At 51.2% G+C, this 22,800-nt stretch overlaps 1 protein-coding gene across 1 annotated transcript; it reads left to right on the top strand.

The window, feature by feature from the left end:
- Nucleotides 1–778: 778 nt before the first annotated feature.
- On the top strand, nucleotides 779–22,418 carry LOC102966943 (myosin-3). The gene is made up of 39 exons (XM_007085945.3): nucleotides 779–982; nucleotides 2,050–2,193; nucleotides 2,787–2,943; nucleotides 3,382–3,409; nucleotides 3,990–4,098; nucleotides 5,218–5,310; nucleotides 6,079–6,142; nucleotides 6,221–6,319; nucleotides 7,126–7,229; nucleotides 7,316–7,454; nucleotides 8,111–8,229; nucleotides 8,313–8,462; nucleotides 9,204–9,374; nucleotides 9,477–9,783; nucleotides 9,899–9,969; nucleotides 10,572–10,659; nucleotides 10,744–10,861; nucleotides 11,261–11,384; nucleotides 11,474–11,610; nucleotides 11,707–11,962; nucleotides 12,164–12,406; nucleotides 12,498–12,674; nucleotides 12,784–12,929; nucleotides 13,010–13,100; nucleotides 13,528–13,917; nucleotides 14,019–14,145; nucleotides 15,536–15,654; nucleotides 15,814–16,010; nucleotides 16,632–16,815; nucleotides 17,491–17,656; nucleotides 17,929–18,053; nucleotides 19,030–19,338; nucleotides 19,459–19,662; nucleotides 19,745–19,870; nucleotides 20,748–20,918; nucleotides 21,010–21,114; nucleotides 21,283–21,378; nucleotides 21,489–21,626; nucleotides 22,185–22,418. Exons 1-39 carry the CDS (start codon nucleotides 779–781, stop codon nucleotides 22,209–22,211), a joined length of 5,823 nt encoding a protein of 1,940 aa, XP_007086007.2. The 3' UTR covers nucleotides 22,212–22,418.
- The last annotated feature ends 382 nt before the right edge of the window (nucleotides 22,419–22,800 follow it).

Here is a 22,800-nt window from a genome sequence, read left to right as displayed (position 1 = left end):
CTAAGTCATTTGTCTGTTAGTCTTACTTAGTTATCCCACAGAGAGCCGTTTCTAAGCTGAACCGGATGCTCCCACGTGCCCTGACTTTGCCTTTTGCGTATTTATTGCAGGTCAGGTTTTCCACGGCTGCTGCTTCCTGCTGCCTTCCTGTGGGTGTGACTCTCCAGGTAAGAAAGGTCCAGTCCCTCTGCGGTTGGAAGGCTCCAGGTAATTCAAGGTTACCAGTTTCTCCTGCCTCCCAGTGGCCTTGAGGGCTCAGAGCCAAGAGGGCTCAGACAAGCACAACTTAGGCTGGAGAGGAAACTTCCAGAAGGATGCTGGCATCTGACGCCACTTGTAGTCTTAGCAACCGAAGGAAGCAGAGGCTTCCTTGTGTGAGGAGAGAGCACCTTGAATCCAAACGGCCCCCAAATTCCTTAGCGATCTGCCACTTAGCACCCTGCCTTTGAAGAATGGCGTTTATTTGTCAAGTTTCCCTCGGCACCACCTGGGCTTTGCAGAAGAGGAAAGTGAGGTGCAGAGAGCTGCACTCGGCCCTGGGGCCCCTTCCCATCCAAGCCTCAACTAGTCAGGAGCCTGGATTTCCTGTGCTCTGTGCATTTTGTGCAGAGAACCCACCGGGCAAATATGTGCACATTTGATTTTCGCAGCCCTGGGGTTCCGTGGGTGGAGCCCCGGGGAGTGAAGGGCGGCTCAGGTAGAGCCGCAGGGACTCGAGCCTGGAACGGGGTGGGGTCCCCACCAGGGCTCACCTGCTGGTCCGCCTTCCAGTGACACCATGAGTAGTGACACTGAGATGGAAGTGTTCGGCATCGCCGCTCCTTTCCTCCGGAAGTCGGAAAAGGAGAGGATCGAGGCTCAGAACCAGCCCTTTGATGCCAAAACCTACTGCTTTGTGGTCGACTCAAAGGAGGAATACGCCAAGGGGAGAATTAAGAGTACTCAGGATGGGAAGGTCACGGTGGAAACCGAAGACAACCGGGTAAGCCTTGCGCACGCCCCCTACAGGCCGCTGGGCCCTCTGTCCGTCCCTGGGGTCCCAGCGTCTGTGCCCCTGCCCGCGCCCACACGGCTTCCCTGGTGTCCTCGGAGAAAGCCTAGTAACGCTGGCCTCAGGCTGCAGGGTGGGCGAAGATCCCGGTTGTGGCTGGTTAAAGCGATTCGCGTTCAGGAGCCTTTGCTGATGTTCACAGCAGTCTAGGGGCAACGCAGGGGTGTGGGGTTGGGAGTCCAACTGTGAGAAGATCTCCTTTAGTAAAACACTCTTGCTTGGTAGCCTGGGTTTCCCTATTTCCTTCTAGTGGTAGCCATCTGAGGAAGCACGGAAAGTATGAAGTATGGGAAACGGGTAGGGGGTCCTAGTGGACCACACAGGCGCCATGTGAAAAGGCAGCCTCCCTCTATGTGGCCTATTACATTCTGGCCCAGAACATTGTGGGGGTGCTTGGAGAAATTCTGGACTTCACTACTTTCTGGAATCGAGACCAGAAGAATCTGGAAATGTTCCGAGAAAAGTTTAAAAGAAAATTAAAAGAAGAACAAGAAAATCTGAAAGAGAAGAAGAAATAGTGTCAGTGGGTCAGGGTGAAGAAAACAGGCAGTGAGAATTGCCCTTCGATGCCACCATGCACCGGGGCTCCGGGAGGGTGGCTCTTGGGATGTGGCAGGTGGCGAAGCTGAGAGTGGGTCTGCGAGGCAGCAGGGAAGGGGAAAGCCAGACATAACCAAGATGGTCTGGACCCGTCCCAAGGAGGGCTAGTTGCATGGGGTGGTTTAAGTAGATCCCTGCTTGAGGCCAGGAGAAGGCAGGTTGCCCGCCCGCCAGCCTTGCCCAGAGATGGGACCATTGCAGAGAGCAAAAGGCACAATCCCTGAGTGACAGAAACAATCACGTGCTGTCACTGCCCCATCTTCTCCCGCTGTCAGAGGGGCCTTTTCCCCAGGGCTTGCCCCTTGGGATCCAGGCTCTTTGTGGGATCCAGACAGATACCTGCAGGGGGAAACACACACAGCGGACCCCAGGTAGTCCTTGTACCTCTTCCCACGCAGACCCTGGTGGTCAAACCCGAGGACGTGTATGCAATGAACCCCCCCAAGTTCGACCGGATCGAGGACATGGCCATGCTGACGCACCTGAACGAGCCAGCCGTGCTGTACAACCTCAAGGACCGGTACACCTCCTGGATGATCTATGTGAGTGCCCACACTTCCTGGGGCATCTGATGGTGCTGGGGGGTGGGGGCAGGTGGGGACATTTGTGTGGGTAACAGCATCAGAAAGCCTAGTGTTTGACTCAGCTGTCCAACAAAAGAGGGAGGAGAGGATGAGGGAAGGGGTTAGAGACAGACAGCAGGTGACAGAGGAAGAGGGGACTGGGAAGAGAGGCTGGGGGGTGGGGGGTGGGGGCAGGTGGGGACATTTGTGTGGGTAACAGCATCAGAAAGCCTAGTGTTTGACTCAGCTGTCCAACAAAATGGGAGGAGAGGATGAGGGAAGGGGTTAGAGACAGACAGCAGGTGACAGAGGAAGAGGGGACTGGGAAGAGAGGCTGGAAGCAGGGAGGGAAGGCAGGGGCAGGAAAGCCAGGCTGAGCTCCAGGTCTGGGCAGGGTCATTTGCCGGAGGGCCAGCGGCTCCCCTCTCTCAGTCATCTGCCCCATTGCTGAAGAGAAATCAATCTCTCCTGTACAAGTTTAGCGTAAGGAAAGTGAGATAATAATAAAAGCAAAGGCTTTCACGCGCACACACACACACACACACATACACCCCGTTTTTACACTCCCACAGACCTACTCGGGCCTCTTCTGCGTCACCGTCAACCCCTACAAGTGGCTGCCGGTGTACAACCCCGAGGTGGTGGAGGGCTACCGAGGCAAGAAGCGCCAGGAGGCCCCGCCCCACATCTTCTCCATCTCCGACAACGCCTATCAGTTCATGCTGACAGGTGCGTCTCCAGAGGGGGGTGTGGGGGTGGCGCTGGAATGGAGGGCCAGCCTGTACCCTCCAGCACGAAGAGAGGAGGGTAGAGGGACTTAGGCTGAAAGGGTCCAGATCTTTTAGGGCCTTGCAGGGGCCCTGCTAGAGAGTTTGGGTTGAATGCAAGCATTGCGTAAAGCCTATGAAACCGACATGTCTACGGGGTGAAAATAAAGATTGCCAATGTCATGTGGTCCGGCCTGGTTAGATGAGAAGTCACTGGCTGGTTTGAAGCAGAGCCTTACCCTCTGAGTCTTACTGTCAAAGAGGAGGCTCTTGGAGCCACCCCTGGGACCACACAGAATGCTACAGGCAAGAGGACTGGCGTAGTGAACCTGGACCGCCTGACAAAATGGGGAAGTTCTTTCTGCCGCCATCAACTCTATTTTATTTTCTCCTCCTGCAGACCGTGAAAACCAGTCCATTCTGATCACGTAAGTGTCATAGCTGTGGCTCTTTGTCTCCAATGCAGGAGGCAAAGGTGCTGTTTGCTCTGTGGATTAGAAAGGGGGCTCCTGGATGGCTCAGTCGGTTAAGTGTCTGACTCTTGATTTCAGCTCAGGTCATGATCTCACGGTTCATGGGTTCGAGCCCTGCATCGGGCTCTGCACTGACAGTGCAGAGCCTGCTTGGGATTCTCTCTCTCCCTCTCCCTATGTCCCTTCCCTGCACATTCTGTCTCTCTCAAAATAAGTAAAGAAGCCTAAACAAATTTGTTTTAAATAGAAAGTACCTAAAGCAGAGTCTGTGATAAAAAGATGGAGATGGTGATGGGCAAGAGGGTATGTGCAAGGTCTCAGGAAACTGGGATCGCCCGCCGCTGGGGCAGCTCAGAAGTGATGAGGCTTCCCTGGGGCCTCTGCCTTTCTGAGTAGTTTCTCACATTGGTCTAGTAGGTGTGTGTCCGCTGTGGCTCAGGGGTACGTCCAGGCCTCTGTGTGACATCTTGGGGAGGCAGTTTATACCTACAGGACGTGTTTCTTTCTCTCTCTCTCTTTGGGTCACAACAAATAGCGGAGAATCCGGGGCAGGGAAGACTGTGAACACCAAAAGGGTCATCCAGTACTTTGCAACAATTGCGGCTACTGGAGACCTGGCCAAGAAGAAGGACTCCAAGATGAAGGTATAGGGAAGGGGAGGGGTTTGCCCTGCTTCTGCTTGTGACCATGGTCTCAGCCTCACAGCGAGGGGTGTGAGGAGGCCACACTCCCCTCTCTTCAAGGCAAGGAGGGCAGGCTCAGACTTGAAGTCCTCAGAGAGCCCGTGACTGCAGACAACCCAGTGTGGGGTCAAGCTTACACGACCAGATCCTGTGATTTCCTACGAAACAGGGATGTAAGGCTTAACTAAGGAAGGTCATTTGGGGAGCAGCCCAGAGAGCTTTTTCTTTTTTTCTTTTTTTCTTTATTGATCTTTTAAAGGTTTATTTCTTTTTGAGAGAGAGAGAGAGCACAAGTGGGGGAGGACAGAGAGAGAGGGAGACACAGAATCCAAAGCAGGCTCCAGGCTCTGAGCTGTCAGCACAGAGCCCGACACGGGGCTCGAATTCACAGACCGCGAACTCACAGACCGAGAGATCATGACCTGAGCCAAAGTAGGTTTAACTGACTGAGCCACCCAGGTGCCAGGAGAGCTTTTTCTTTTTATGGCAGAATCACATGCACCAGTTTAGGAAAACTGTAGCCACACGTGCTTTTCCAAACAAACAGATGACAATAGTACAAAATGAATGCAGATGACCCAACTAACTGAAGAACCGAGGGACTGAATGAAGCATTATGGGAATTTTACATCAAGACACCCAAGTGTACCCAAGGACGGTAAAACCTTGGTTTGCGAGCAGAGTTCGTTGGAGAAACAGGCTTGTAATCCAAAGCACTCATGTTATCAAAGTGAGTTTCGAGAACCATTGGCTCAGTTGGGATCATGTGACATTGAGCATCATGTACTACTTGTATTGCAAGACACTGCTCATTTATCAAGTTAAAATTTATTAGAAGTGTTTGCTTGTCTTTCAGAACACTCACAAAACAAGTTACTGGCAACCCAAGGTTTCACTGTATTACAAAACAGCAAGAGGGTGTGAAGTGGGCCATGTTGAGGATTTGTCGGTACTTGAACTGGAAAAGTCAAGGAGGGGTGGGCTCTGCCCTGGACAGCAAGGGTGGGTGGGAGTGACAGGGCCAGGGAGTGGTTCCCCCGTCCCTCGCGGCTTCTTCCTCCCCGCGATTCCTTGCATTAGGGGACACTGGAAGACCAAATCATCAGCGCCAACCCGTTGCTGGAGGCTTTTGGGAATGCCAAAACCGTGAGGAACGACAACTCATCTCGCTTTGTGAGTCTGAGTTCAGTTCAGCTGGGGTTTTCTCTGGGGCCCTCAGGACGGGCAATCTTCCTGTCCTCTCGGAGGCAACAGGCTGTGTGTGGGGGGGGGGGGGGGAGACAGGCAACGATGGAATGGAACACAGCAACCAGACCATTTTAGATAATGATGCCTTCATGAAAAGCTCCACAAATGGGGTGTGTGATGGAGTGACTGGGGGCAGGATCTCCTTAAGACAGGAATGGTAGAAAAGGGATCGGGGGTGGGGGTACTGGCCCATGAACCCCAAGATCTGCAGGATGAGGAAGGACAAAGGGAAAAGCAAGCACACTCTGGGGCGGGGGGAGACCTTATGTAGTCAAGGGACCCGAGAGAGTTCTCATGGTGGCAGCAAGGTGGGCAGGAGGTAGGTCCCAAGAGGTGGGGGAAGAGGAAGACAGAGGTCTGGTCATGTGGAGGCCACAAGAAGGGGGTTGGATTTTATTCAGGAAGCTACTGAGGGATTCTGTAAGCAGGGAAGTGATATGGTTTGATTTGCATCTTGAAAAAAAAAATCACTCTGTTACCTTATGACTGGATGGGGTGGGGGCCGTTTGGAGGAAATGTGGAGCAAAGGGCATGGAAGAAAGGGGGCCCTCAAAATGGACAGAGAAGGGAGAAGGAGACATACTTAATTTTAGGTAGGGAAATAAAGCTCCTGTTCACACTGCCCAAGAGACTAGCGGGAACATTTGCAACCGCTTAGACATTGGTGTCTCTTCCTCGCCCCACCTCCCATAGGGCAAGTTCATCCGAATCCATTTTGGAACCACCGGGAAGCTGGCCTCTGCAGATATTGAAACTTGTAAGTAGATTACGGACAGGATGGCGGCTCGGGGTGGTGGGGCCGGTTTGGAAAACAGTGCCATGTTTGTGTTCATAGATCTGCTGGAAAAATCAAGAGTGACCTTCCAGCTGAAGGCTGAGAGAAGCTACCACATCTTCTATCAGATTCTTTCAAACAAGAAGCCTGAGCTCATAGGTGAGGCGTCTGGGCTCTGGCGTCACCTGACCAAGGAAAGTTGCACCTGTATATAGGGGACTAGGTAGCCAACGGAAGAAGTTTGTTTTAGGAATAGATGAGGCTATTTTGACAGTGATGTGTCAATTTGGAAAAAAACAAAAAACAAAAAACCAGAATCCAGTGGACAGGAACAAGATGAAACCATGACTGGATTTAGCACTGGTTCCAAAAACACCTTCTCAACAACTAGGCATTTAATTGTCCTTCCGCGCCCCCTAGTGTCCTGACGTAGGACCCAACCTCTCCCCAAATACCTCGAGGCACCAGGACAGGATTTTCACCTGGCCCCTTGTTCCACACCCAACAGAGGCTTAGGTGAGCAGGGTCTTTGCTCATTGGCTGTACTTGGCCCGCCTTCTGGTCCCAAGCCTGGAAACACGCTGCAGCCTTTCAAGGGGTTTGGAAAACCACCTGTGCTTCCCCTCCATGGGGGCTCCTCTCCTGACCCCCACTAAGCCAGTTTTCTGTATTAAATTTTCCCAACCTACACTGATATGCACCATTCATGTGCAAGGCAAGAGAACTCTAATGCTCTCTCGGGCTCCTAATCTACATTGCCTGGGCAGGCTGCAAAGTCTTCCCTGGACTTTAAATGGTCAGCCACAGCCTGAGTAGTGGGAAGCTGTTGAAGAGATTTCTAACTCTAAGCTCAATTTGGGCTCTAGCAGTGAGAACCTCAGCCCAGAATCCAGGAGATCAAATCCACTGGGTGGATGTTTTCTTTGCACCTGGGGGACCTCTTGATTTTGAATCTGTCATTTCAGAGCTGCTCCTTATTACAACCAACCCTTATGACTACCCATTCATCAGCCAGGGTGAAATCCTGGTGGCCAGCATTGATGACGCAGAGGAGCTGTTGGCTACCGACGTAAGTAAAACAGAGGCAATACGTGCGGGGTGCCCCTCCTCCATCACGAGGGTCCGCGGACTAACATGCTGTTCTTTGAATGCCAGAGCGCCATCGACATCCTGGGCTTCACCCCAGAAGAGAAGTCTGGACTCTACAAGCTGACGGGTGCCGTGATGCACTATGGGAACATGAAGTTCAAGCAAAAGCAGCGGGAAGAGCAGGCAGAGCCTGACGGCACCGAAGGTACAAAATCACCACAACAGGACATAAGCCCGAGCTGGCGGGGGGGGGGGGGGGGGGGGGGGGGTCCGTGGAGATCATTTGGTGCCTCGTTTGAAAGCAATTAATCCTTCTTCCACCTGGAGAGGTGGACCTCTCTGGGGCTCTGATGCCTAGTGTTACCATCCCCATTTGCTGAATCACTGGAATGGGCTTGTTTCCGAGGCAATGAGACATGACCGGGGCTTTCCGGAACCCAGTCCTACCTTTTCATAAAAGCTATCATATCCTCTGAGTGACTTGGCTTCCGTTGGCCACATACCAGCAGTTTAAAGATATGGAACATGGGCGCCTGGGTGGCTCAGTTGTTTGAGCATCCGACTTTGGCTCAGGTCATGATCTCATAGTATGTGGGTTTGAGCCCCATATTGGGCTCTGTGCTGACAGCTCAGAGCCTGGAGCCTGCTCGGATTCTGTGTGCGTGTCTTTCTCTCTCTGCCCCTCCCCCACTCATGCTCTGTCTCTCAAAAATAAATAAACGTTTTTTTAAAAATATAAAGATATGGAACATAAAACAAGACAACCTTCACCAAGCTTTGAAACATCTGGATGATTTTCAGAGTGGTTCCTCTACTTTGCCAAGCCTGACGGGTGTCCCTCTGTCTTTCTTTTCCTGGCAGTGGCCGACAAAACAGCCTATCTGATGGGCCTGAACTCTTCGGACCTCCTGAAGGCTTTGTGCTTCCCCAGAGTGAAAGTTGGGAATGAGTATGTTACCAAAGGTCAAACCGTGGATCAGGTAAGTGGCTGCTTAGAGGCTGGGAGAGACACAGGCACCCGACGGCCATCACCTTCCAACCCCAGTGACCTTTCCTCTAACAGGTCCACCATGCTGTGAATGCCCTTTCCAAATCAGTTTATGAAAAGCTGTTCTTGTGGATGGTCACTCGCATCAACCAACAACTGGACACAAAGCTGCCAAGACAACACTTCATTGGTGTTTTGGACATTGCGGGCTTTGAGATCTTTGAGGTTTGTGTTCCCAGTGCTCATGTCTTCACATGGCTGTGTGTGGAGGGACTGGTCATGATGATCCTAGAGGGAACAGGTTGAGGTGAGCAACCTGTCAGAGCAGCACACCCTGTAGGGCACCGTAGGGTGGATCAGGTAGAAGAGAAGTACTTTGTGGGGTGGGGGGCTGTATAATTTCAAGAGAGGAGGAGATGCGTGGTAAGTGGAATTTTATAAAAGACATTGTGAAGTGGATAAAAGAAAGAACTCAAATGCAATTATTGGCATAGGAAGAGCCAGCCACATAGAGAAGTTGATAAGCCAGTCACGGGATTTTCACATAAATACCCTGCTGTTCTAGGTTCTCATATAGCCATCCGTGAGAGCATATATTTTGTGTCTACAAGAGACACAAGGCATGCTGGCGAATGAAAGATGAGCTTGTAGTTTGTAGAGGAAAACAGAAGGTATGTACTGTGCACCTAAGAGTAACTACAAAATAAGCAGACCGTGCTTGGTGCACAGGAGAGATCCCGACCATGGGGACTCGGGGGACAGAGAAACACCTTCTAGCTGGAAGTTAAGAGAAGTCTCCAAGGAGGAGATGTGATCTGGGCTAGACCCTGAAGAACATGCCCGTGTTGGGGGTGGGGGGGGGGGAGTGAATGAGTTAGCAGAGCCTGAGGCAGTGAAGAGGGAGGCTGATGGGTCTTTGGTTTTCGACGTCTAACTTTGCATGTGAACTCTGTATTTTGGCATCAGTACAACAGCCTGGAGCAGCTGTGCATCAACTTCACCAACGAGAAGCTGCAACAGTTCTTCAACCACCACATGTTCGTGCTGGAGCAGGAGGAGTACAAGAAGGAGGGCATCGAGTGGACGTTCATCGACTTCGGGATGGACCTGGCTGCCTGCATTGAGCTCATCGAGAAGGTGTCCTGATCTGTCCACTCAGTAACCTCGTCTTGTCTACTCTGCGGCTCACTGCTGCAGCTCACGTGTACCTCACACACATTTTGCTTTGCTTTAATCCAGCCTATGGGCATCTTCTCCATCCTGGAGGAGGAGTGCATGTTCCCCAAGGCCACAGACACCTCTTTCAAGAACAAGCTGTACGACCAGCACCTGGGCAAGTCCAGCAACTTCCAGAAGCCCAAGGTGGTCAAGGGCAGGGCTGAGGCGCACTTCTCGCTGATCCACTATGCAGGCACTGTGGACTACAGTGTCTCGGGCTGGCTGGAGAAGAACAAGGACCCGCTGAACGAGACCGTGGTCGGCTTATACCAGAAGTCCTCCAACAGGCTCCTGGCACACCTCTACGCCACCTTTGCTACGGCAGATGGTAAGAGACTCCACAGAGCGCCTTGTGTCCGTGCTGTCTCCTGTGCCTCAGTTCACAGGCCCAAAAGATCCCTGTAGATCTGATAAGAGTGTGCGCCATCTTTTATGTCTTTCAGCTGACAGTGGAAAGAAGAAAGTTGCCAAGAAGAAGGGTTCTTCTTTCCAAACTGTGTCTGCCCTCTTCAGGGTAAGAAAAATACAAGTTTATTTGCTTGCAGTTGGTTTAAGCGATTGCAAAATGAGCAATGGAGACAACCTTGGTTTATTCAAGAATAGTAATGTGGTCTCAATCTGATTGCTGTTACTCGGGGAGCTGAGTGGCAGTTTGATAAAATATGAACCTATAATAATATAATAATTATATAAATATACAAATATGTAAATGAGGTGTAACAAATGTGGGTCCAGAATTTCATTATCACTTTGTACAGCAAGGAGTTGGGCTAGATGGCCTAGGGGGTGAGTCCTCAGCACAAACCTTCCAAGTTGCCAAAAGGACACAGGCAATAGCATCCCAAGCTCCCTGTGGAGCCAGACGCATTTCTGGAATTGATTTTAGAGAGCATTTTGTTCATGGTTAGTCTCCAGCTCACTGTGAAGCAAAAGGCTATTGTTATCGGTTACTTGCCTGCACCTCTAGCCATTGGGGTATTCAAAGAAAGAGTTAAAAGATTTCGTCCTTTACAATTCATGGTAAGTTCAAAATAGATGCCTCATTTTTCATTACGATATATCTCTGTCTCTGTAAAAGCCTACAGCAGCCTGTCAAATGTAGTCTTTTTCTTTTAGGAAAACCTCAACAAGTTGATGTCAAATTTAAGAACGACTCATCCTCACTTTGTGCGCTGTATAATTCCCAATGAAACCAAAACTCCAGGTAAGACACCTGCTGGTGCTGTAAATGGTGCCCAGTTTCCAGGAGATCCTGCGTGAAGCTGATGTTTCTCACCTCTCTTCTCAGGGGCCATGGAACACAGCCTTGTCCTGCACCAGCTGCGGTGTAATGGTGTCCTGGAGGGCATCCGCATTTGCAGGAAGGGATTCCCAAATAGGATTCTGTATGGAGATTTTAAGCAAAGGTGTGTGATAAAATGTCATATACGCTTCTTGCTGAGGTGTGTAGATGCTGGGATTTGAGAGGGAGAAATACTGGTATGAAAAGGCCCGTTTCAACAGAGCAGGTACAGAGTTTCAGGTAAAATGATTGACGTACCTCCTGGCCAAGTATGTATGCACTTCTTTCTTCCATGTTTTCTCAAGAGCTTGTCTGATATCCAATATGGCAGAAAAAAACCTTCCCTGAGAATCAGGAGGCTTGGATTAAAGGCCATCACCCAGCAGTGTGACTGTGTGCGAGTTTCTTTCCCTCTTTGGACCTTGGCCTTCTTGCCTATTAGGAGAGAGGCCCAAACTAGCTGGTCTCCAAGGTTTACGTCTTTGCTGATGGTCTATGATTGTCCCTGTATCTACAATGGCAGATACCGAGTGCTGAATGCCAGCGCAATCCCTGAGGGACAATTCATCGACAGCAAGAAGGCTTGTGAGAAGCTTCTGGCATCCATCGATATTGACCACACTCAGTACAAATTTGGGCATACCAAGGTAATGCCTCGGTTCTGACAGATGCTGGCCCATAGTCCCTTTTAGACTTCTCCAGCACACAGACTCATATCATCCTTCTCCCCCGGAAGGTGTTCTTCAAGGCTGGCTTGCTGGGAACGCTGGAAGAAATGCGGGATGACCGCCTGGCCAAACTGATCACCCGGACACAAGCGGTGTGCAGGGGGTTTCTCATGCGTGTGGAATTCCAGAAGATGGTGCAGAGAAGGTCGAGGAGGGTCTCTGTTCAAGCATGAGCCCTATGGGGAAGGCAGCGGTGGGCGGGGGGGCTCTCTCCTGGAAATAATCGATGTTTTCTTTTCAGGGAGTCCATCTTCTGTATCCAGTACAACGTCCGCGCCTTCATGAACGTCAAGCACTGGCCCTGGATGAAACTCTTCTTCAAGATCAAGCCCCTCCTCAAGAGCGCAGAGACCGAGAAGGAGATGGCCACCATGAAGGAGGAGTTTCAGAAAACCAAAGACGAACTCGCCAAGTCAGAGGCGAAGAGGAAGGAACTGGAGGAAAAATTGGTGACTCTAGTACAAGAGAAGAATGACCTACAGCTCCAAGTGCAAGCTGTGCGTGTCTAGAATTTTTTTTTTTTAACTTTTCTTGTAGATTTGATTATTTAGAAAAACTGGACTTGGGGTGGGATTTTTGATTTTTAGTTGGGGTGCTTCATAAAGGACTTCATGTATACCAAGGTGCTGGAAATGTCACAAACCTTATCTCATCAAAGGAAGTCATGATTCTTTTTTTTTTTTTTTTTTTTTTTTAAGGAAAGTGAAAACTTGTTGGATGCAGAGGAAAGGTGTGACCAGCTGATCAAAGCCAAATTCCAGCTGGAGGCCAAGATCAAGGAGGTGACTGAGAGAGCTGAGGATGAGGAGGAGATCAACGCCGAGCTGACGGCCAAGAAGAGGAAACTGGAGGACGAGTGTTCAGAGCTCAAGAAAGACATCGATGACCTTGAGCTGACCCTGGCCAAGGTTGAAAAGGAGAAGCATGCCACAGAGAACAAGGTACTCTCTCTCCGTGGGTCTTTCCATCTTCGTGTAGTCCTTGCGAACCAGACTTCATTTCTTCTTCTAATTGCTTGTGGCCTCTTCTTAGGTTAAAAACCTTACTGAAGAACTTGCTGGGTTGGATGAAACCATTGCAAAGCTGACCAGGGAGAAGAAGGCCCTCCAAGAGGCCCACCAGCAGACCCTGGATGACCTCCAAGCCGAAGAGGACAAAGTCAACTCTCTGAGCAAAATCAAGAGCAAATTGGAGCAGCAAGTCGATGATGTAAGGAAATAGTACTAATTGGGAGTCCCAGAACTTCAGGGTTGGAAGAACCCCCCAAATCCTCTGGTGCAGAGCATTTGTTTTCAAAAGGATATGGTGTCCTTTTCAGCTGGAAAGCTCCCTAGAACAAGAAAAGAAGCTCCGTGTAGATCTGGAAAGGAACAAAAGGAAGCTGGAGGGAGACTTGAAGCTTGCCCAAGAGTCCATATTAGATCTGGAGAGTGATAAGCAGCAGCTGGATGAAAGGCTCAAGAAGTAGGTCCTAAAACCACTGCTTTCAGTCTTCCAAGCCTCTGGCTGTTCTGTCTTCACGCATTCCACATTTCCCTCCACAGGAAGGATTTCGAATACAGTCAGCTGCAGAGCAAAATGGAAGATGAGCAGACTCTGGGCCTCCAGTTTCAGAAGAAGATCAAAGAGCTACAGGTAGGAGGAATCCTGGACTTTTCTTTCACATGAAGGTCGCCCACCGTAGGCTGGGTGCCGCCTGCTGTAAGCCATTGTGAGCAGGTGGGCAGGACCACAGGAATGCCCGCCTCATTGGTTGCCTTTCTGCTAGGCTGACCCAGCAGCGATGAGCAATTTTTCCATAGTTTAAAATAAAATACATAACAAAGGTGTTTGGGGTCAACATGTAGTTGAAGGGACAATATCCTGGGTTGGTCACTGCAGAGGTAATGACCACGCTGGGGCAGGAAAAACTTGTATTAAAGGAAATGAGCAACATTTCCTCCTATAGGAGAAGCTTAAACTTTGGTTTATCTAATGAGAATGGAAACTAGCCCATGCTTGACATGCAGGGTGAGTCACTCTAGGGACCGACTGCCCATGGGTGAATGGCTGCCCTCCACAGGCTCGGATTGAGGAACTGGAAGAAGAGATTGAGGCAGAGCGGGCAACCCGTGCAAAGACAGAGAAGCAGCGCAGCGACTACGCCCGGGAACTGGAGGAGCTGAGCGAGAGGCTGGAGGAGGCGGGAGGCGTCACCTCCACCCAGATCGAGCTGAACAAGAAGCGGGAGGCCGAGTTCCAGAAGATGCGCAGGGACCTGGAGGAGGCCACCCTGCAGCACGAAGCCACGGCGGCCACCCTGAGGAAGAAGCACGCGGACAGCGTGGCCGAGCTGGGGGAGCAGATAGACAACCTACAGAGGGTCAAGCAGAAGCTGGAGAAGGAGAAGAGCGAGTTGAAGATGGAGATCGACGACCTGGCCAGCAATGTGGAGAGCGTGTCTAAATCGAAGGTGCTCTGGCAGGACGGGCCCAGTGCTTTTGCGGAGAGCCGCCTCTGGGTCTTTGTGGTCTGAATACGGACTTGGTTCTCTCCCCCTTCTCAATCCTTTAGGCCAATCTAGATAAAATATGCCGAACTCTGGAGGATCAGTTAAGCGAGGCCAGGGGCAAGAACGAGGAAATTCAAAGGAGCATGAGCGAGCTGGCCACACAGAAGTCCCGTCTGCAGACGGAGGCTGGTGAGCGATGGGATGGGAGGGGCCACGCCTTCTGGTCGCCTATGGTGGGGGGCGACTGGTCGACAGGAAAGGGCAGCACTGTGTGGGGAGAACCTCTAGGAAAGCATATTATCAGAGAAAAGCCATTAGAATAACAAAAAAGGGATCATTCAAAATATCACGAAGGGGGGGCACCATTGAGTGTTCAGTAAAAACAGGGGTGAAGAAAAGCAGACCAGAATGAGAAGGGATCCAGAACATCACCTGGTTCAAGCTCTTTCAACACCAATAATACCTTGCATCAAGAAGGATCTAAATGTCAGAAACAGGACTAGAAATAAGGCTCTTGGCTCTTCCATATCTTGCCTCGCACGAATTCAGATATGTGGTATGGAGTCAAGTGTTTCAGACAATAGATCAAGAAACACGGCCGGTTTGGATAGGCTCCTGCTGGGTAGTAGTGGAAATACAGGGAAACATTATCTGGGGCTTTCACCTAGGAAATGTGCCCTGCCCCCAGCCCTGCTCCTCCAGCCCATCATCCCAGTGAATCAGTCAACCCTTTGCTAGCAGCCACGACCAACACAGGGAAGAAGAGAGGCTTAGTTGCCACTTTCTATAATAACCTTGGGAATTTCTTGGGAATTCACCTCTGGAGTCATAAGGCCTCTCCACCCACCCCCCCCCCAACTCTCCCCTCTTCCCTCCGCAGAAGCATAGAAACCTCAACCTACCACCTTTACCCAAGAGTCTAACCTCAAATTACTAGCTGTAAAGTCCTAAGAAAGCATTAGTTCTCTTTCATGGCAAACCAATAAACAGCTGGAAACACCAGCCACTGGAAGGTCTGATGGGCATTTTTAGGTGGTAATGGTTGTTTTTTTTAAATGTTTTATTTATCTTTGGGAGAGAGAGAGGGAGAGAGTGCAAGTTGGGGCGGAGGGGGGGGGGCGGGCAGAGAGAGAGGGAGACACAGAATTCTAAGCAGGCTCCAGACTCTGCTGTCAGCACAGAGCCCGATGTGGGGCTTGAACCCAAGAACTGTGAGATCATGACTGGAGCCGAAGTTGGATGCTTAACTGACTGAGCCACACAGGTGCCCCTAGGTGGTAATGTTTAAATTTACAATCGTTCTCAATGGGTTTTATTGGCAAAAGTCACTCCAAGCTTCTAGGAGTTTAAAACAATATCTTATCAGTTGTGTCTTTGGTTTCCTTTTCATGGACACCTCTCTTCTCCCCCAAGAAAGGACCACACCTGCTCATTTAGTCTCTCCCCAGATGTTAGCACAGTGCCTTACACATAGCAGGAACTTGATGAATGAATGAATGAATGAATGAATGAATGAATGAATAAATGAATGAATGAATGAAAAAGTGAATACAATGAAAATATCTCCTGCTGGACACAGGTGAGCTGAGTCGTCAACTGGAAGAAAAGGAAAGCATAGTGTCCCAACTTTCCAGGAGCAAGCAAGCATTTACCCAGCAAATAGAGGAGCTCAAGAGGCAGTTAGAGGAAGAAAGTAAGGTAGGAAATCCAAGGGAGTGCTTCCTTGATCTCCTCTTCCATTACCACCTGTGGGAAAACACAGCAACTTGACTCAGGAGGCGATGGTAGCAGGGTCACGGTGCAAGACACCAAAATGCTAATCCACCGGGGGCTCTCCTCTTCCTTGACTCTTGCAAGGCCAAGAACGCGCTGGCCCACGCCCTGCAGTCCTCCCGCCACGACTGTGACCTGCTGCGGGAACAGTACGAGGAGGAGCAGGAGGGCAAGGCCGAGCTGCAGAGGGCGCTGTCCAAGGCCAACAGCGAGGTGGCCCAGTGGAGGACCAAATACGAGACGGACGCCATCCAGCGCACAGAGGAGCTGGAGGAGGCCAAGTACGCAACTCCATTTGCCTTTAGAGGAATGAGAACTCTCAAATGATACTGACAGAGGGCACTGACTTTTGAACTATGTACTTGGGAATGGTTTTGTTGCATTACTAGGTGTTCCCTCACCTCTTTTTTCTTTTGTATGTTTATTTATTTTAGAGAGAGAGAGAAACAGAATGCAAGCAGGGGAGGGGCAGAGAGAGAGAGGGAGGGAGACACAGAATCCGAAGCAGGCTCCAGGCTCCGAGCTGTCAGCACGGAGCCCGTCGCGGGGCTCGAACTCCCAGCCCGCGAGATCATGAGCTGAGCCGAAGTCAGACGCTCAACCGACTGAGCTACCCAGGCGCCCCTTCCCTCACCTCTCTTAACATCTTTTAACGTGGCACTGCGTGTGCCATTGGAGGGACCTGGCAGCAGCACATTTCATGAAGACAAACAACCTTGATCTTGGTTAGACACAAGGCAGGTTACTGATCACTGTGCTTTAGCAGACAGGAAATTCTCCCGGGCTTATGAAAACAGGCGGCTGTTTCAGTCACACAGATGAGTGCTTCCGACTTGATGAATAGTGCTGTTCAGGAGGATTGAGATTTAAATAGCATCTGCTTCTCTTTCGTATTCTTTAAGGAAAAAACTTGCTCAGCGCCTTCAAGACTCTGAGGAACAGGTTGAGGCAGTGAATGCTAAGTGCGCCTCCTTGGAGAAGACCAAGCAGAGGCTGCAGGGAGAGGTCGAGGACCTGATGGTCGACGTTGAAAGGGCCAACTCCATGGCCGCCGCTCTGGACAAGAAGCAGAGGAACTTTGACAAGGTGTGGGGTCAGCGCCATGCAAGCTGCACGCTTGGTGCTGGGGACTCCCTTGCAGTCCTGGGAGGAGGAGGCTGGGTCCCAGTCCTGATCGGCCCGACCGGCAGCGCGACCTTGGGCAAGTCCTGAACTTCACCGGGCTGGCTTTTCCCCCTGTGTAAAATGAAACGGGCATGGGTTGGGGGTGGAGGCCCCTCTCGAGCATTGTCGGGGGAGACAAACCAGTTGCTACAGTGTTGTTCCGTTCCATACGTCTCCGCTCCCCACACTGCTGGTGTGTCTGGGGGGGCTGACACAAGGGAATCTAACTCGGGTCCCTTCGGGAGGCTCTCTGGAAGCCTCTCTTTTAGTAGGACACGAAGGTTGACTTGAACCGAAGTTTTAAGGAAATCTTTAGAAGTTCAGGGCCATTCTCATATTAAGAAAAGGGCAGAGAATTCCTTCTCAAAGGATCCATGGGCTTTTTAGACATGGCAACCGTTGCTGATATGTTACTGATCTCGGGTATATTTGTGGGAGGAAATCTCCATCAGTCAGATAATCAGGAACAAGGAACTAAGGCAAGAGATGGTATTGAGTGAAGCCGCACTTTTAGGCTTAGCTACCTGCACGCTTCTGTTTAGTTCGGGGCTTGGAGAAGAGCTGAGGAAGGGGACCCCTTCCATGCCTGCGTTCCAGGTGCTAGCCGAATGGAAAACCAAGTGCGAGGAGAGCCAGACAGAGCTGGAGGCATCTCTGAAGGAGTCCCGGTCCTTGAGCACCGAGCTCTTCAAACTGAAAAATGCCTATGAGGAAGCCTTGGATCAACTGGAAACCGTGAGGCGAGAGAACAAGAATTTGGAGCGTAAGCAGCTCTAGACAGCCTGCCGTCTGCCTTGGTGCTGTCACCGGGGCGGGCATGGCTTCGGGACGCAAATCCCTGCTCGCGCGTCCTTCTGAGCATGTCCAGAGGGTGCTCGTCACCCGCTGGGGTGACTGAGGAGCTCTTGTCTGTCTGTCCGCTGTCTTGTCTCTGGGAAACAGCCACCTTAGAACCAGGACGGGCTGGTTACAGGGCCTCCCGCAGGTGCTTGTGGGGAGGCGCTCACGTGCAAACCCAAACTGATTTCTTTGCAGAGGAGATAGCAGATCTCACGGAGCAAATCGCTGAAAATGGGAAGACCATCCACGAACTGGAGAAATCAAGGAAGCAGATCGAACTGGAAAAGGCAGACATCCAGCTGGCTCTTGAGGAAGCGGAGGTGAGCAGACACCGGGCAGGCAGCCGTGGGGACAGCTCCCACCAGGGATGCCCGCTGGCCTCGCCCCGTGTCACCCTTCCCATCTCTGCCAAGCCACCTTCCTGATGCCGGCTCCTTTCCTGTCTGCCGGCATGAAACAACCCCTGTGGACTATCTTGGATTTATTGGGGAAAAATCATTACATTAAGATAGGTCTAAAAGTGAGATCTTGCAGAATCTTAGATGAATTTAAAGCATCCATAAGGCGCTTTATGCTCCTAAGGGATAGGCTGATTTAAATGCTATTACTGTTTGATCAGATAATAAAAAACAAACGGCAGTGAAACAGATATGATTTCTGCACTGAAGTTAAAAAGGAAATTTTTAATTTATTTTTAAATTTATTTTTAATATAATTTATGGTCAAATTGGCTAACATACCATGTGCTTTTGGTTTTGAGGGTAGATTCCTGTGGTTCATCACTTACATACAACACCCAGTGTTCATCTCAATGAGTGCCCTCCTCAATGCCCATCACCCACTTTCCCCTCTCCCCCACCCTCCCATCAACGCCCAGTTTGTTCTCTGTATTTAAGAGTCTCTTAGGGTCTGCCTCCCTCCCTCTCTGTCTGTAACTATTTTCCCCCTCCCTTCCCCCATGGACTTCTGTTAAGTTTCTCAAGATCCACATATGCATGAAAACATTCGATATCTGTCCTTGTCTGACTGACTTATTTCACTCAGCATAATACCCTCCAGTTCCATCCACGTTGTTGCAAACGGCAAGGTTTCATTCTTTCTCATCGCCAAGTAGTATTACATTGTATATAGAAACCACATCTTTTTCATCCATTCACCAGCTCTTTAAAAAGGGAATTTTTTAAAAGATAGTTTTGAATGCTGTTGAGTTACGGTTATGAAATGCCCCCACAAAGGGTGATGTAGCAGGCTCTGTTCCTTCACGGGCACTGTTTCCTGTGTTTTTCTTCTCCCAAGGCTGCCCTTGAGCATGAAGAGGCCAAAATCCTCCGAATCCAGCTTGAACTGACACAGGTGAAATCAGAAATCGACAGAAAGATCGCCGAGAAAGACGAAGAGATTGAGCAGCTGAAGAGAAACTACCAGAGGACGGTGGAGACCATGCAGAGCGCCCTGGACGCCGAAGTGCGCAGCAGGAACGAGGCCATCAGGATCAAGAAGAAGATGGAGGGGGACCTGAATGAAATCGAGGTCCAGCTGAGCCACGCCAACCGCCAGGCTGCGGAGACCCTCAAGCACCTCCGCAGCGTCCAGGGGCAGCTGAAGGTTTGGGACGGCTCGTTGGCGGGAAAGCCTCTCCCGTCCGCAAGCGCTCAAAGACGTCGACTAGACGCGTGGCCCTCATGCCTCGACGCCAACTAGACCTTTCCTTTACTCTCCGCCTAGGACACCCAGCTGCACCTGGACGACGCGCTCCGGGGCCAGGAGGACCTGAAGGAGCAGCTGGCCATGGTGGAGCGCAGGGCCAACCTGCTGCAGGCTGAGGTCGAGGAGCTGCGGGCGACCCTGGAGCAGACGGAGAGGGCTCGGAAGCTGGCTGAGCAGGAGCTCCTGGACGCCAACGAGAGGGTGCAGCTGCTTCACACCCAGGTGAGGGGCGGGCGGGCCGGTGGAGGGGAAGAGACCCGGGCCTGACCCGCGCCGGGTGACACGGCCCTCCTCCCCGCCCTAGAACACCAGCCTCATCCACACCAAGAAGAAGCTGGAGACGGACCTCACGCAGCTCCAGAGCGAGGTTGAAGATGCCAGCAGGGACGCCAGGAATGCGGAAGAGAAGGCCAAGAAGGCCATCACAGACGTAAGGCTCTCCCGTGCTGTCCCTGTGTGGTGGCCAAATCTGCGTTTCATTAAAGCCCCTCCTTCTCCCAAGCCTGAGATAGTTCCCACCAGACAGCTGGGGGCCTCTCCGGGGGGAACACGTGGGGTGCATTCTGCTCCCAAATTGCAATCTGCCTCCCCTCCATCGACTCAGCACATCCCCTCCGCACATTTAAAAGGCCAATGTGATAAATAATGGGGCAAAGAAAAGAAAAAAAAAAAAAAAGACTGGAAAGGATTACAGTCTATTTCTAAGGCCCACAGACAGGTATGCTGTTCTCTCCTTCAACATCTCACTTGTTGCAGACATGAAAATGAAACTCTGAGATGTCACTATCTCACCAAATGTCACCTGGCCTGGCCTGAAGCCGCCTGGGCCTGAGCGGGCTTGTCCCCACCAGACACAGCTCTCATAGTGCCACCTGATGCTTGTGGGGACCACCGCAGCCCTTCTGCTCGCCCACGCCTCCATTCCCGACCCACCTTCCCTTCGGCTCACTATCCCCAAACCTGCACTGTGGGTGCCGACCCGGTCTTCTGCAGGTCTCAGATTCCTTTGAAGACACACGCTGGTGATAATGAAGCAAAGAATTTCCTGGGGCGGTGAGGAAGGTCCCAGGGAGGCCAGCGTCACAAAGGGAAGAGCCCATTTTCCATCCAGTCCCCGGAGGTTGTGTTAGTCGGGTTACTTTCTGTACTTGGTGTAGCTCTTCTCGTGCTCCATTGTGGAAGAGTGGACTCAGGGACCGCCTTGTCCCTCGTCCTTTTTCTCTAGCACGACTCTGGTCCTTGGGTAGCTCCAGGGCACCTGACCTCTGTATGCATCTTGGTGGGTTCGTGCTGTGATGCAATTGCAGGCGGCCATGATGGCCGAGGAGCTGAAGAAGGAGCAGGACACCAGCGCCCACCTGGAGCGGATGAAGAAGAACCTGGAGCAGACGGTGAAGGACCTTCAGCACCGTCTGGACGAGGCTGAGCAGCTGGCCCTGAAGGGCGGGAAGAAGCAGATCCAGAAACTGGAGACGCGGGTACCTGTGGGAGGAAGCCCTGGTTGAGCCTCTCTCTGGCCTCAACCGCTCCTTCTCCAGCCCCAGACTAACTTCCCACCCGTTTCTGCAGATCCGGGAGCTGGAGTTTGAGCTCGAAGGGGAGCAGAAGAAGAACACAGAGTCCGTCAAGGGCCTGAGGAAATATGAGCGGCGGGTCAAAGAGTTAACCTACCAGGTAAGTGAAAGAAAGCATTTCCGCAAAGCGTTTTCTCTGCAAAGCGCAGACACCGCCCTGGGTTCCCGCTCCAGAATACAGGAAGCAACCCAGTGCCCCAGAGAAAGTGGCCAGACCTCGTGCAACTCTGCCCCCTCCTCTGGCCGCACGCTGTGTCCTTGCTTCTAGAGTGAAGAGGACAGGAAGAACGTGCTGAGGTTGCAGGATCTGGTGGATAAACTTCAAGTGAAAGTCAAATCCTACAAGAGGCAGGCCGAGGAGGCTGTAAGTCAGACACACACTGTGATTTTCCAACAGCAGCCTGGCCTGTCCCTCGCAGGGAGCTCTGAGACAGGCGCGCGCTCACCTTCCCTGCCTGGGCTCTTTGGTTTTAGGATGAACAGGCCAATGCGCATCTCACCAAATTCCGCAAAGCTCAGCACGAGCTCGAGGAGGCGGAGGAACGTGCTGATATTGCAGAATCTCAAGTCAACAAGCTTCGCGCCAAGACCCGCGACTTCACCTCCAGCAGGGTGAGTGGTCCCCATGGGCACTAGACGGAGAGCGGCAGGTGTAGGCGAGGGTTGTGGCTCCGGGGCACCTGGGAAGAACCCACAGTGATGCAGACACTTTGGAGCAGGAAGCAACCTTGGAGGAGCCTTTACTTTAGAACTGGTCAGTCTCAGGCACAGGAAAGCAAGGGGTCTGCTTGAAGTCATTTAGCTAAGAAGAGTCTCACTGGAACACAAGTTTGCACTAAAACACCATCCTGAAAAGGAAGGAGCGTTTTCCTGCTGAGATCTTTCAGACGCCCTCTGCTGGTGCTGGTCTTCATTCACTGCACCTGTAGGCAAATAACCAGGGGTACCAGGTCCCTGAGGATGGGGCTTGTTCCCTGGGGGCCAGTTTCTCAGGCTATGGGGTGACTGCCTCCATGGATGCAGTCGTGTATTCTCCTGAGGTCCAAAAACTATCCTGTGTCCTCCTGAAAAACCCAAGCAAGCAACTCCCTGGCGCTTGTGGGGAGAGGGGTCAGGAGGAAATGTGTCTCTGCCGTCTGACGCAACTCAAAGTGCCCACTCTCTTTCCAGATGGTGGTCCATGAGAGTGAAGAGTGAGCAGCTCTCTTCTGGAACAGGGCAGAAAATACGCAAAATGTGTATTTTCATGGTTCCTGGCCATTACAGTTAATTCCCATGTGGCTGCTTCTTCTCATGCATTAAACTTTGCTTCCTTTTCAACTTAAGGCTGTAGCGTTGTGTTTGTTTTCTCTTCCCTGTGTGGAAATGGTTCATTGCTTGGGGATTTCTATACCTAATGTTGAAATCTCCGTAGGCAGATGGCTTGACAAACTCCTCTGGTGTGTGTATTTGGGAACAGAGGAAGATTGCTTTTTTAAAATAATTAATTAATTTATTTATTTATTTATCTATCTATTAAAAAAATTTTTTTAATGTTTATTTTTGAGGGAGAGAGAGAAAGAGAGAGAGAGTACAAGCAGGGGAGATGCAGAGGGGGCGGGGAGACCCCAGAATCGGAAGCAGGCTCCAGGCTCTGAGCTGTCAGCACAGAGCCCCACGTGGGGCTCGAACCCACAAATCGCGACATCGTGACCTGAGCAGAAGTCGGCCGCTTAACCAACTGAGCCACCCAGGTGCCCCAAGACTGCTTTTAAATATGAGATTGGATCATAAGGAAAAGATACTC

The sequence above is a fragment of the Panthera tigris genome, chromosome E1, assembly GCF_018350195.1.
Source record: "Panthera tigris isolate Pti1 chromosome E1, P.tigris_Pti1_mat1.1, whole genome shotgun sequence".
In the NCBI taxonomy this organism is placed as follows: domain Eukaryota; kingdom Metazoa; phylum Chordata; class Mammalia; order Carnivora; family Felidae; genus Panthera; species Panthera tigris.
The sequence above is the reverse complement of the archived record's forward strand: the minus strand, read 5'-3'. Positions and strand labels throughout refer to the sequence as shown.

Bases quoted from the DNA above. Each gene is read 5' to 3' on its own strand.
- LOC102966943 (XM_007085945.3), top strand. From the start codon at position 779: ATGAGTAGTGACACTGAGATGGAAGTGTTCGGCATCGCCGCTCCTTTC. The intron at 8,230-8,312 runs GTAAGTGGCTGC...TTCCTCTAACAG, and splicing joins AAGGTCAAACCGTGGATCAG to GTCCACCATGCTGTGAATGC. The intron at 15,655-15,813 runs GTAGGAAATCCA...GACTCTTGCAAG, and splicing joins AGTTAGAGGAAGAAAGTAAG to GCCAAGAACGCGCTGGCCCA.